The 15,233-nt window shown below is 36.7% G+C and overlaps 1 protein-coding gene across 1 annotated transcript in view; it reads right to left on the bottom strand.

The window, feature by feature from the left end:
* Nucleotides 1–1,762: 1,762 nt before the first annotated feature.
* Nucleotides 1,763–15,233, bottom strand: part of ARHGAP42 (Rho GTPase activating protein 42) — a 145,603-nt gene continuing 132,132 nt past the window's right edge. The window contains exons 19-24 of the mRNA XM_018071345.2: nt 13,455–13,599; nt 11,018–11,398; nt 9,814–9,970; nt 8,669–8,731; nt 3,199–3,278; nt 1,763–2,986 (exon numbers count right to left, since the gene is read on the bottom strand). Of these exons, the coding sequence (XP_017926834.1) occupies nt 2,898–2,986; nt 3,199–3,278; nt 8,669–8,731; nt 9,814–9,970; nt 11,018–11,398; nt 13,455–13,599 (915 nt within the window). The 3' untranslated portion in view covers nt 1,763–2,897. The remainder of the gene's footprint in view (nt 2,987–3,198; nt 3,279–8,668; nt 8,732–9,813; nt 9,971–11,017; nt 11,399–13,454; nt 13,600–15,233) is intronic.

The following is a 15,233-nucleotide window of genomic DNA, read 5'->3' as shown; positions in this document are numbered from 1 at the left end:
TGGAGAGTGAGTAAGTAAGAATGGGCATGACCTTTTTCAGATGGAAATGTTATTTTTAAGATAAACTACTTAAAAATTATGGTTTGTTCAGAAGAAGGGCTTGAAAAAGCTGCAGAGTCTTAGGGAGGAAAATACAGATTTGTTTTGTAAGTAGCACATGAATGGAATCCAGTTTCTTATGAAATTGTCTTCTGCAATCCAAATTTGTGTCTAATGTGAGATGAATGCATCAGAACAGATGAAACACTTCTCCCACACAGGGATTCCTCCAAGTCTTTCTACAACCTTTGCCTCAGCACTTGCAGGTTCTTCTTGCTGAATCTCTAACTCAGCTTTGCATTTTTACAAAATGTTTTATGAACTTGGCATCTTTGAGTCCTATAGCTTGCACCCAGATCAGCTGGTTTCAAAACATAATATTGGAAAGTTGTGAGACATATACAGGGGATGTGAAATTACCTAAGCTTAGGGGTTTATTTCTGCTTACTTTTAAATAAGGCTAGAACAAAGCAAGTAGGAGCGAACATTTTCTATTTCACCATTCTACAAGATTTCACAACAACTGAATTGCCTCTGAGAGGTATGAGGGGTCATCAAAGGATGTTTAATAGAGGTTTGCTAGTGACTCCCTGCAATAGACAAAAGTTGGGATTTTTTCCCCAGACCACTGCATTTCTCTGCCTGTGTGAGATGTGCTGGATCTCCAGCTTCTGCTCAAAGCTCTGCTTCTCTTTCTGCTCCTTTTTGCCTGCAGCAGCACTTCTAAGAAGGTCACCAGAGGTAAGTTTTTTGACAGCCTGCAGTTTTTCAGTTGTGAAATACAGCAGAAGCACAACCAAAACCATGTTCATCTTCTCAGGGCAATGGCAGTTTCAAGCATAGCTTACACTAAGAAAACTTGGCTTGCCTTAAAACAAAAAACACTCAATAAGGTTCGAAAAGACCTTCACTGCCAGTGACATCCAGAGCACCCTTCATCACAATGCACTGGGCACGGTCTGGACTTAAGGTGAAGTGAAACATGGTTTGGGACTAATGAAACTGTTTAGGGTGACTGAAGTCACTCAGTCACTAATTCAAGGGGTCCGTCCTCAACTGCCTGCAGTCAGCCTTGCCCAGACTCCTGCTCTAAAAAGCTAGACCATTTTTGGAAGGATGCTCTTTGGGCCTCTCTCCTTCCCTGATCACCACTTGATACTTGAATTAATGAGGAAAAGGATCCTGCAGGCTTCTGCCACTGGTCTGAATTCTAACAATTGCTCTGAATAAATCATGCACTACAATATATATAAGTATATATATATACTTATACATATAAGTAAAGAATGTTCTGATGTGCTTCTTTATGTTGGCAATAAATTTGATTTTCCAATTAAAACAAGAAAAAGGCTATGGAAGGAAAAAAGAAGCAGTTAAAAAATTGTGGATGTTTTTAGTCCTAACAGAAGTTCTTCCTTGAATTTTCTGGAAGTAGTGTACAACTTAGAAATCAGTAGAAGATTTGTATGATGATTTCTGCTCCTGAAGAAAGAACTAAGCCTGGACAGGTCTATGAAACTAAGCCTAGATGGTTTTATGAAACAGTAAATTCTCCTAGAAGCACTAATGTTGAAGAAATACTAATATAAAGGTTAAACATCCTCGTTTTCAATCAGGCATGGTAAGCAGCCAAGCAAGCAATGCATGTTTTCCCTCAAGGCGTACAAGAAAGATGCTCAGACTGAGAAAGCTGCTTAATGTTTCTGGGATTTCTTTGACTTTGTTTTTTTTTTTTTCTCTTCAGTTCTACCAGAATCAAACAATTGGTCTTTACACCACCTTTAAAAAGTAAGGATTTTTTATTCTGTGGAAGGAGAATTGTTTGTCAAATATTTTAGTAGAAGTCAGGAGAAATAATACTAAATAATACTAAATTTTATTGCTACATAGAGCTTTCAGCATTCATAGCTTATAAAATTGGCTAGTTCACAGGCCACTTGTCTTATTTGCAATGAAAATAGTTGGAAAAAGAATCAGTTACAATTTATCTCAAGTTTCAAAACATACTGCTGTTTTTCACTGCTCACTTCCCAAGACTTCCAGTCAGTCCAGATTCAGCATCTCCTTGTTTTCTACAGATGTTGTTTTGGGATACACTGAGAATACCTTCCAGATGATGGGTATCATTGAAATAAAAGTTGTTAATATTATTTATACTGATACAGAAAGAAAGAAATAAATTTAAGAAGTATTTGAACGAAACATTCATTAAACACATCACATTTTGAATGAGCACTTACTGCTCAGGCAGTGTATAAACTGACATTATCAGCTGCATAAATCCTCTACCATATTGTAATCTCAATGACTAACAGAAGTTCAAACTTCTAATTTACAGAAAACTCATTTCTTATTTGAAATGATTAGGACTAATTTTAGAATCAAGTTTTCTAATGGAGAATTCCGATCACAATAGAAGCAGTACTTACATTATGAAAAAATCCATGATTTTCCATATTAAAAAACAGAGATTGCGTGAGATGTCATAGAGAGCATTGCCTCTAAATTTCACACTTCTGTAAGCAACATCCTTGGACCTGAAAGTCTGCAGCTAAACAGCAACTTTTTTTTTATTTTATTGCTCTAGTGTTCCTTACCCATAAAAGAAGAACAGAACAACCTTTTGCAAACAATGGAAGTTATTTAAGCAGAGTACCATCTTCAGTACAGAAACTGTTAACTGTTTCATTACATTCTGTTCCATTGACAGGGAGCTGTGTAACCTGCAGCTGCAGCATCTGAAGGAAATCTACCGCTCAGCTAAGGGGCTGATCCCATATCTGTGTCAGATAAAAATCACAGTGCTTATTATTTGTTACCATGGATACCATGAAGATATTGCTGTCCACTAAAAATTACTAGAGGAAGACAACATAATTCTCAGGAACTAGTCCTGTTTTGCCTTCGTAAGTTGCCTTTAACCATCCTGGTTCCACTGATGGATACACTACAAAAGAAAACACATAACTAATTAGCACTGTTAAAAAATCATATACATGCTTCATATATTTATTTATATAGTATTTATTCAAGAGCAATTGAAAATTCAGGGCAAAATCAGAGACCTGAAAATGGAATTATGCTCTCATTTTGTGGATACAGTTCAGGTTTTTTATAGGTTTTTTTTAAATATATAAGTCAATGTAAAAGATATCTTACCATTGGAAAATATTGCCCCCTGTGGGAAAGACAGCTCATGACTATGCTCAGCCTTACAGGAATACATGGCTTTTGCTTGCCTGAAAGGAAAAAAATACAGGCTTGCAATAAATCAGATAACAACAAAAAATGTACAAAGAAATTAAATTAAAACCTGGGAAATCTAGAAATAAGCAACTGCACAAATGATAATGACCAGTTACACAGTAGTTCAGAAGAGCAGAATTATACAATAACTTCAAGCTTACTGGAGTTAACAAGCATGTTATTGCAGAAAAGGGACTGATATCCTACTTAGATTTAAACAGGAATATAATTTGGAACTTTTAAAATGAAGTTGTCATTCAAATGAACTGAGCATACTCTTTGAAGCAAGTCATGCACTACCTGGAGACAAAAAGTGATCATCAAGTCATTAAAGGTCTAAAAACATATCTTGTGAGAAACTACTGCTGATTGGTCTACAGAGTAAAATATTACATAGAAGGTAAATGTGAGACAAAAAGGAGTGATGATTCTGTTCCAAAGAAGAAGGACAGAAAAAGTCACCTCTTGGCTTCTAGCATTATAATTCTGTAAAGTACAAAATGAGGGTTTGAAGATGAAGATGGAAATTAGGAGTTCTCTCTAGATTCCTGCACTTTACCTAGTACCTTTAACTTATACACTCAGAACAATTTTATATGAGTCACCAGTTTTTCTGAATTTCTTTAAACCCACATTATATCAAGTGAAGATGAACTTGTTGATTATTTCACTTTTCTAAGATGTGATGGCAAGTTGACCTAATTAATATGTGACCTGTGGTGAAGTTTAATATTTTCTGCATACTTTTGAAGAGTGTGTATATGCAATTGACATGTAATCTATCATGTATTTCTACCAAAATAGTGGGATAACAGAGTTGTAAGTTAGATTAATTAACAGTGCCACATCATAAGCATTAGCATTATTCATCTGAATCTTTAAAAGTGTATAACAGTGGATGAACATCCGAAGTTTGAATGTGTGAGCCTTCCAGAAGTGATTTCTCCCTTTGAAGAAAAAGTTTTTCTATTGATTCTCTGAAACAGATTTATGACTGGACTAAATGGTATATTTTGCCTTTGTCTTAAGCAAGCAAATGACTCGTCAAGGATTACACTCTCAGGACAAGATTTTCAGAGGAGATCAAGCATTTTGAGTTGGGCCCATGATATCCAAGGGCAGCTTATTTTCAGCATGCTGGAAACATTTCTAATTTTTATTACTATCATTCTGATTACATCCCCAGAGCTAACTAGAACAAAATGAGCACTGGATCCTTGTTTGTCCCTTTTCTTAAATGTTAGCTTGCTCCCTGGCTGGTGCAGACTGCTCTAAGTAGCACTTTTTCAAGACACCTTCTTTGGTGCCTGTTATGAATAACTTGCCATCTACAGTCAACAAAATGGGTGTGAAGAGTCATTACTCTCCATAATTATACATATTTATACATAATAATCTACATAATATAGACTAAAATATACAGAGGGAAATTAGATGACTTTTACTGAAGGTCACACATAAACTAGACCTGAATTATTTAATCTCCTTTTTCCTCAAAGTCAACAAAGAACACTACAGATGTTCTAATTATCCTGACTCAAATCTGTAACAGTATGTTGAAACAGCTACTGCCTGTTTGTGGTGGGTTGACCCTGGCATGACCTCTTGTCATGCAAACCCAATACATCTGTGTGGCATAATCATGAATTTTACAGATATAAAACAGTAGAGTAACCGTTAACAATAATTACAGTTGCAATGAATGTAAGGTAATAGGTAGTAAATTTACTAAAGCACAGGGGGTGATTTCAAACCTGAATAACTTGACTATCAAGCCAGGTGCCCATGTAAAGAATGGGACACCTGAGTAATACTGTGACAAAAGACGTTTCAGGCAATACTTAAATGTGAGGCAGAATTATTTAAATTAATCTTGAAATATGACATTGTTTTTATTGCCCTTAGAAGTTGTTAAGAAAATTAATGCAATTTTCTTCTATATTCTCCAATGTCTACTAAACTATTCTGTTTTCAACTTCCAATTTTACCTGATCCAAGTATGTTTAACTTCCAAGTAAAAACAAGATAAGAAAACATGGACTCTGTCTTTATAGTCCTCTAAAATCATCTGTTCTGAAAAGAGAAAGCTTTTCAGCATTTGACATTTAGACAGATACAGAAACAAAAGAACTCAGTTGCCAAAAGCTAATGAATTACAGGATTCTTCCCATTACCTTGCTCCTGATGCTGAGTAATTACAGCCCAATATTATCTACAGCCATCTGTGATGGTATAATGAGAGAGGGATTTAAGAATATTTACTCATAATTCTGGAGCAATTTTCAAGCCACTAGTTATTGCCTTCACACTTGATTTTAGATTATTTAGGTTCTCATACTAGTTATTACTCACTTCAACCCTATGCAGCTAGAAGCACTGATCATGAAAAGGGCTTGCAGGTTCTTGGGCATTTTGTTTGTAATTACGAAAACAGACATTCTTACTTATAGTGTTAATGTTGTCCTCCCCACAAACAAGGCTGTTTGTTAAAAAGCATGTGATAACATCACCATCATCTATTACAGTTCTCTTAAGATGATATTAATAATCTGAGAAGAGTGTGATTCACGTTGCTTAGGGCAGAGAAAAAAAAAACAATTTCAGAAAATGTTATTCACATTTCCTAGAAGCTCCTTCTTTCCATGACTTTATCAGATAGACTCCAGATAAGAAAAACACATTTTCCGTTCCTTACTTTCTGTGACATTTGTTTTGAGCCCATAATGATAAACATACTAGCAGTCAAAGGATCAGTACTCATTAAATTATAAATTCTTTTGCTTGATTACATGCAGTCAACAATACCTGAGGCCCTAATAATAATAATAGTATTAAGAACTATTTCAAAATATTTAAACAATCTTTAAAACTATGCTCCTGTCCTAATGAGTTTTTAGTCTAGCAAGACAACGCCAGAAGAGGAATGAATGAGGGAACACATAGGAATCTCTCTCAGATGAGTCATCAGTTAATATTATCCTACAGGAAGAAGAAAGGTTTATAGAGACCTGGAGATGGCACACTTACAACCAAGTTTGAGCAGAAAGCACTGGTCTGGCCTGGGCAAGGCCTTCCAGATGCTTAAATATAGCATGAAAATAAAAACAGAAGAATGATTGGAAAAGGATATTTAATCATATGTTTGGGAGGGGAGCATGGGTCTAGAGGGCTTCATAATGTCAGTCTAGTCCTACTGAAGTCCCATCCTGGCAGAGCCATTCACTGTCACCTACTCCTCCTTCTCATTTTTCTAATGAAAATTCTTCTTCTTATAATGCAGTTTCTTACTTCAGGAGACCTCTAAATCCAAGTTAAGAAAATGTAGAGTCAGGGATTATGTGCTGATGCATTTCTATACAGAAGCTGCAATAAAGAGACCTCAGGCCTGACTAAGACTGTTATATAACTGCAATATTTTTGAAAATAGTAAGGAAACTAATTCACCTCTTTCAAGTGCATACTAGATTAGCAATGGAGATTGGTCCCAGTGTACACAGTATCTTAATACAACAGTGAGGGAGACTGATGTATAATAAACTTGAAGTCAGAAGGGAAGGAATAGGAAGACTGAGAAGTCAAATTACCTCTAGAATTGGAAAGAGAGAGCATAGGCTGGACATTGCATAACATTTTTTGTTTCCCTGTCCAATCCCAACACTTGTACTGTGGTCTCTTATTGTCTCTCTGACTAAAAAAAAATCTGTAGTGTAGGGCATATACTCATGCAATAGAAGGAGAGAAAACAGGACACACACACTCATAATAGAGCTATTGCATTATACAAAGCCAGAAAAGGGTTGCAAAAACTGCTTGGAAGAAGGAATTAAGTAGGACTCAGCCACTGTGGTGGTAATGCATCAAGTGCAAAATTACCTGCTGGAATACAGAAAACAATGTGAGACTGCAAAGCCATATAGGTACTTTTGATCTGCCTACTGTACAAATGACCACAACAGGCAAAAGATGCTTCAAGCAGCGATGAAGCTACTTACATTCTATAATGCACAGGTAAGCACTGTCTCAAAATTTCTAGTTATTTTAGCAGGGTAAATTACCCCTGCATGGAATCCAACACTACCTTGACTTGAATATTTCTGGTATCAAACCAGGTAGCTTAAAAATACATTGTCTTACGCTCTGCCCTGCATATACTCGTTGGATAGTAGTTATGAACAAAGGAGACCTTTCTACTGGGTGGATCAAGATGTAATTACCACAATTTCTACATACTTCATAGAAAAAAAAAAAAAACAACTAAAAAAAGACTAGCCCAAGGTTTTAAATCAGCCTTCATAACAAGCAGGTAACAAAAGCTGGCTCTGAATTGCAAAATCATACTCAGACTTATGCAGGACTGTAAGAACAGCTGAGCTACTTCTGATTTCTTCCTCATCTTGCCTGCTGACCTCATTTTCCATTCTCCTTGTTACTGTGGTTCTTTTATCCTCTTGGGAAGGCTTAAGTAGAGGAGCTATTCAGCCTTTCAGTATTTTTGGCTTTGTTAGCCGCTCTCCATTTCCATTATCAAATGCTGCATTTTTCCTTTGTCAGATTTTTGCTTCTTACATGCTTTTTATATACAGATACAGGTGGCACACGCTCTGAGGGAACAACAGGGGAGAGCTTGCAAGAAGGAAGTAATATAAAGTAAGAGAAGGAACAGTGCTGGAGGTGAAATGATGCAGGACTGGTGAAGCAGTCATTGCTTTTGGCTTAAGGCACTGGCTTAAGAGCATTCCGGTCCCTTCATTTATACCTTTCTTCCTTAAATTATTGCTCTGCTCTTTTCATATGCCTTGCCTCCCCTGCCACCATCTTTTTTGGTCATCTTAGAGTTCACGTACTACACAAAATAAGAACAGCCTTGATTCCTATAAGCTGCTTTTCTCACAAAATCAGCGGGCCTTTCTCTCCCCTGCTGGTTCTGTCAGAGGACAGCCACATTCCACGGCCACACATCTCAGCATGTTGGCATCTTCCTTCATCTGTGCTACTTTAGGTTACTACCTTTGAATTCATGGATTGACATCTTGTTTTCATTCCTCAACAGTTCCAAAAATGTATCAGTGTAACAGTTCCTTGATGTATCAGTGAGCAAAGTGCTGAACAAAAACCTGCGATCTGTCTCAAAGCACTTGAAAAGCAGTGACAGTGAAAAAAGAGAGACGGCCTTTTTCCCATATCCATTTAATAGATTATCTGCTTTATTCTATTAATTGTGAGGTAGTAATGTACAGAAGATACTGCTTCCTAGACAAACACTTATCAGAACATTCTAAACACCTTAAATATAAGAATGAATCAAATCCAACAAATAAATGTGAACCTTTCAAGCCAACACAGAAAGGATTTTACAGAATGTTAAATGGTATGAAGTGCTTACCGTCCTGAAGAAACTTGTTTAAGTGAACCAGCACTTTCAAACAACTGTGCTCTTGCAGCCACTCTGAAAATAAAAGCATCACCTTGCTTTATACTTCAGCCATTAATTAAATACACAAACTATTTTCACTTTTAACCATCCAGACATGGCTATATTTTAAAAAATTGTTTTAATTATTCACTTATAGAAAGAGAGGAAATTCAAAAACTGAATTTACATCCCTATTCAGCAGAATTCTTAAGGACATAACCTATTTGGGCCTGCTGACTTCCCCATGTTCTAGCGCCTTGCTGAGTCACCAATGGAAACCTCAACATCCTATGTTTATATTGGAAATGCTTTTACTGACAGTCTGTCACTACCATGTTGGAACTCTAAGCTGTGTAGGATTCTCTGCTTAAGTAAGACACAACAGTCTGTAAATGACTACTATGATCCCTTTCAGTTTAAAAAGTGGAGAGACTGAATGATGTCCTGGAGTATTTGGAGAATTTCTTGGTGCTCTGCAGGTCTGGAAATCACTTGTTCATGAGGACAGAGATATCCAGGTCAAAGTCAGAATTACAGCAGAGACTTTGAAGTCTTTTAAAAGCACTGAGAAACATTGTTAACCCAAATCTCAACAAACTAAATTATAACCTGTATTGCTCAGAACTATCCTCTCAGCATAAACCTCCCCCCCACCAAACCCCAACTGTTAGAAATCAACTATTTAACATGCAGATACTGAAGAAATTTCAGAGCAGATTTTTTTTTTAATTATCCTTTCTCTAATTTTAGACTTATACAAATAAAATCTGATGGTCTTCTTGATGTAACAGCATGGACAGTAAGTAGCATTTCTGCTCCTTGAAACATTAAAGAGAGCCAGAGACAATAATATTAATCACTTTCCAAAGATAAATTTCCACCTTATCTGTAGTCTAATTAAGTCAACAGGAATCTTTCAACTGACTTCAACAGATTTTGTGCCATCTCCTTTGTTTACAGTTTTAACAAAACTAGATAACTAATTCACAAATACAGCAATATTAAAATCAAGTATTCATGGATGCTTTTTCAACTACTTATGTACCTCTCTGGAATCACTTTCTAGTAGACAATACTGTAACAACACAAATCTCCAAAGGGCCATAATGACTTACACAGATCCAGGTCTTTGATAGCCATTACTCGATGCAGTATCTAATCTTAATCTTCTGCACATTTTGGGAGGCAAATCAGGGTTTGGAGGAGCCTTTAACGTATCTTTGGTATCTGTTGAAGATAAGCTCTGTATAGATCCACTGCAACTTTTGTTACCTAAAGAAAACAATCAAATTATAGGGAATATTAAAGCTAATTTGAAATTGTTTTACAACAAATGTAACATGCAAAGCAAAGGTTTTGCTGTTGGTTTTTTCTTTTTTTTTTAGGAGTCAAAACAGGTATAGAAAGTACTTACTAAGAGAGAAGAAACAGCCTTTCAGGCACTAAGCCAGGGCAGAAGAACCAACAGCAAGAATGAAGAAATGACATTAAAATGGAGAGGGCTAAAAAATTACATTGCTATTAAACGGCTAGATAGTACAATCACTAAAAAGTGACAATAAACAGATTTATAAAGTAGTACACTGCATAAAATTGTAGAAAAAAATCATGTAGTAAGGGTTCTCAGGAAGTCATCTGATCAAAGCAGCATCCACCATGAAATCAGACCACATTAATTTGTAGAATTAACATTTCAGTATGCAGAGAAGCTTCATGCAGTTTAAAAAACATACTTAGGAATAAATGACCATGACTTGCTTAAAACAATTCCTATTGTAACTTGATAAAACAAATCTATAGGTGTACAGACTGTATTGCACACAAAACAAGCCCTTTCAATGAAAAAAAGGCATGGCCCCATGTATTCTTTAAGGTGGACTGCTGCCTTTTTTTGCTTATATATTCTACAAGACAAGAAATGCATCTGTTTTTCTCTTTCTTTATTCCAAAGGACAACTGATGCTTAAAAATGCTTTAAAAGCTGTCATAATATAAAAAGATCCCAAAGAATAAGAACAATATCTATATTATTTATATTGCTAATATACAGTATTATTCTATATCATAAATTATAATTTATAGATGAACCATAGAAGGCTAGAGAGTGATCTAAATTGTGAGAAACATATCTTTTAAGCTGTGTGAACTGTGCAGGTAACAAGCGATGGAAATATGTTCTATCAGTTTGAAAACTGAAAGAAAATACTACAAAACCTAAAAAAAATTAAAATATTAATGAGTATAATTAGCCTTCAGATGCATCTCTTGTTTTCTGATGCATCAGTTAACACTGAAGTGCTAAAAGACCTTCGAAGTTACCTTCAGTTGATGGAATTGATCTAAGGGAAGATGCTGAAGACCTTTTCAGCCCAGACAGACTGTAGGAACTCTTTTTGGTCAGGTCTGTTGGTGGAGAGGCATTCTCTGGTCCAGTGACAGAAGCTACACTTTGGCAGTCTGACTCCACATCTGTTTTGGTTGCATCCTCCTTTGATGAGGATTCTGGACTTGTAGTCCACAGGCCTGAACTCTTCTGGCCATTAGAAGAAGCAGGAGAGGCAATCCATGGAATCCCTCCTGATTTCTCCCTTGGCTGGGAGGGTGTACATTTGGTGGTGCTGTTCTGCTCAGAGGAGTGAGAAGAGAGAGATTCAATGCTGCCCATGGGAGTACTGTCTGGGCTACTGCTGTACGAGTCACCTAGGGAGGATGGAGGGGAGGGGGGAAAGAGAGAAAAAAATAATTTACATTTTCTAATCATGTGCATTTTTCTCATGTCACCTTTAGCTCTTTTGTACCTTACTTGTCATCAAATTCATTAACCTGTGGTTTCCTGCAGAAGGAAAACAACTCATTAATTTATTTCCAACTTGAGGACTCATCTTATTCCTTTAGAGACCATTAGTACCTTGAAAATTGCATGATTGGCTAATGCATTTTTTTGCCAGATGCATTTTCTATAATTTTCTATAATTCCCTACCATTTGAAATCTGTATCTCTTTTCTCATGCCATACAGATTTCCTTTATTTCCTGCAATACAGTTGTGTCCATGTTTCATTTAAATGACGACTTAAAATCATCTAGTATTTCAGAAATTGCAATTGCCAGAACCAAGGCTGTCTCTTGTCTGATATTGTGATATTTGGCAAGAAGAGCACCTCTGCTTCTGCTTCAGCCTTCCAGGTACAAGTAAGATCTTAACTGGAACTTGTTTACTTAAGTGTTGAGTTTGAGCTAATAAGTGAAGCACAAGTGGAGAGTTCTTGGATCAGACCTAGTGGCAATCAAATTGCCAGCATGAGATGTGTCTGAATGAAGAATCATAGAAATCATAGAATCATTTAGGTTGGAAAAGACCTCCAAGATCATTGAATCCAACCTTTGACAGAACACCACCATATCAAGTAAACCATAGCGCTAAGTGCCACATCAAGTTGTTCTTGAACACTTCCAGGAGTGGCAACTCCACCACTTCCCTGGGCAGTCCTTTCAGTGAGGAAATTCTTCCAGATCTCCAACCTGAATGTTCCCATGCACAGTCTGAAGAAGCATGAGCTTGCATATGGTCTGCAAAATACTTGCAGAGAAATGTCCCTTTTTAATGCTATTATTCATTCATTGTAGTTACACAGTGAAAAAATGCCTGAAACTTGACCAGTTGGTCCTCTGTTGAGTATAACTGACTGTTGCTTTGTAACTTCTTACTTGGGATCCCATGCCATTCACACTGGTAATCCATGGGTAGGGAGCTATTGATCTCATGTAGTATTTAAACTCTCACTGGCCTGAAACTTGTAACATAGACCTATGGAAAATGCAGCACCTGTGGAAGAATATATCAAGGACACATTTCCTAAAATTGCAGACTTCAGAATTACCATAGATCTTCAAGAACAGATACACCTTAACTGTGGATTAACTTACTGAACTAACTTACTTCTTGAGGAGCCAAGGGACACCTAAGTTCTTTAGGGAGTCTGTTGCAGTAGTGGAACTGTTAGCAACTTAAGCTTTTATAAAGTTTCAGTACTCCTTACTGGTATGACCAGTAAGTAAAAAAGTAGTGGTCCATTAGATGAAAATGAATGAAGTGAAACTTTTTAATAGTCACATCTACATAAAAGTGAATAAGCATTCTAAGCATCAATTGATTATAGACATAACTCCCTGCTGTTAAACAGTAAGCCATATGATATGTACACTGCTTCTTCCAGGAATATTAGAGTTTGTTTCTATTCCAGAAAACCTAACAAAGTTTCACTGGTTTTGGCAACATAGGCAGTGGCTGACTTTGAACAAAAGGCCACAATTTCATACATGTGAAAATAGTCAAGTGATGGGTTTGGTCTCCTAAACCTTGACTGAATTACATTTGTTACAGGAGGAGAGGAAAGATTCTGTTTACAGTTTCCCAGCCTTACCCATCATCTTGCAAGGAAATGAGATGAACTTCATATAATGAACTTCTGAGTTTCAAAGTGGATTAAATTTAGATTAGAATATAAAGTCTACTTTAAATGATGTTGAGCAATGTATGCAATGCAAGACTTGCCTAAAACCAAACATTCTTCCTCATCTGAGAGAAGCGAGGAATGCAGTCAGTCAACAGTGACTCACAGGGGTTAAAAAGCTGAAAAAACTCCATCTGTTATGCTTATGATTATTGGAATACAGCATCTATTGGATAGTATTCAGGCAAAGTTAAAAGATAAGACATAAAAAGGAAGACAACCAGTCTACAAGGACTAACTTACTGTCAGGATCTGCTAGACATGGTGTATATCTTCCTTTGGGTTTACGTGAACCTGTGGAGAGACAAATGGCTCTTGTCCTTCTTGAGCTTGATCGGGACTGAGGTTGGGGAAGAGGAATGTTGGGGTCTGGTGCAGTGTGAAATATCTGCATGATTTAAAAAAAGGGAAAAAATGACATTAAACAGAGGTACTCTTACACTTCCATTATTAATCAATTTGTTTTCCTCACTGCTGTGCCTTAAATTAACACTGTAACAATCTCATACATTATGAAAGAGTAAATTCACAGAATAGAAGCTTTGCTCTGATGTCATTTTACAACTCAAGAACCACAATACTGAGCTGTACTTAGTAGCTGTACTAATTATATATTTGTTGAAATAGATTTATTTTCTAGCCCTTGTTAGAAGGGCTTTACAGCTGAAATCGTAAAACGAAATAAGTGTTTACTACTGACTATTGTCTAAGAAGTAATATATTTTTTAAAATATTATGACAAGGTTGATTTTTTTTCTGTGTTCCAGTGAAAGTTTCCATATGTCACAGAAAAATGTCATAGTTGTAACTTACTACAATCCAGTTTGCATTTCAGAAAACCACTTTATTTGGCCAAACAAGTCAAGTTTGATGTGGAACAATTTTATGTTTAAGGTATCTCCTGGTTCTTATCTTTTACATGCCACTGCTACTACTGGTCAATGTTGCACTTCCTTGCTGCAGAAAAAAAAATTTTACCATGTTATACCAGAAGATGTCTCTGCAAGGATTTCTGGACCCTCTAGCAATAGGGCATTCCCTAAAGAGGATGAAGTGAACCACAAAAAGACACCTCCATGCCATTCACAGAAGTGGAAGAAAGCAAATATACTTGCACAGTAGGAAATACTTTAATGAAAATCTTGAGATGCTCTTGAAGCACATTAAAGCTGTATTAAGCACTAGTGAGTAGCACATCAACATAAAAACATGTCTGTAGACACAGAAATAGAGCAAGGGAGACTGGTTGTATAGCAGTAGTCTTTGTGTTGAATGAGCTATTATTTTCTGGAGGGAAAACTCAATGTTGGGAAAATGCAATATATATTTTGGGAGTCAAAGCCAAGAAGGCTATCGGTATCATATCCATTTTGAGGAGTCCCTATGAAATACAACTGATGATACCAAGCCGTACTGCCAGTACTTACTGACCAATCAGTGCAGGGGATCCTGGTATTGACTGGGAACTGCCCCTTGGCTGAGTAATGAGTAATGAAAAAAACTAGAAGTTTTTTCACTTTGTCAGTCATCAGAGAAGACGATATAGATCAACAGAGACCACTAAGATAAAATTTCTTTTATCAAGTAAAAGAGATCTTGACTGTTCTGCTGAGTTTTGAAATTAAACAGTTTAAAATTAAAACAAAAAATCTGAGGAGGCTTTTCAGTGAAGCTGATACCTGCAATTCATAAAATGATAGAATCATAGCATCAGTCAGGTTGGAAGGGACCTCTGAGATCATCAAGTCCAACCCTTGATCCAATACCGGCATGGTTACCAGATCATGGCACTAAGTGCCACATCCAGTCTCATCTTAAAAACCGCCAGGGACTTACCTGGGTAGCCCATTCCAATGTCTGATTACCCTCTCTGTAAAGAATTTCTTCCTAATACCAAACCTAAACCTCCCCTGGCACAGCTTAAGACCGTGCCCTCTTGTCTTACTGATAGCTGCCTGGGAGAAGAGACCAACCCCCACCTGGCTACACCCTCCTTTCAGGTAGTTGTAGAGAATGATGAGG

The sequence above is a fragment of the Manacus vitellinus genome, unplaced genomic scaffold (assembly GCF_001715985.3).
Source record: "Manacus vitellinus isolate BGI_N305 unplaced genomic scaffold, ASM171598v3 scaffold_2_pilon, whole genome shotgun sequence".
NCBI classification, from domain to species: domain Eukaryota; kingdom Metazoa; phylum Chordata; class Aves; order Passeriformes; family Pipridae; genus Manacus; species Manacus vitellinus.
The sequence above is the reverse complement of the archived record's forward strand: the minus strand, read 5'-3'. Positions and strand labels throughout refer to the sequence as shown.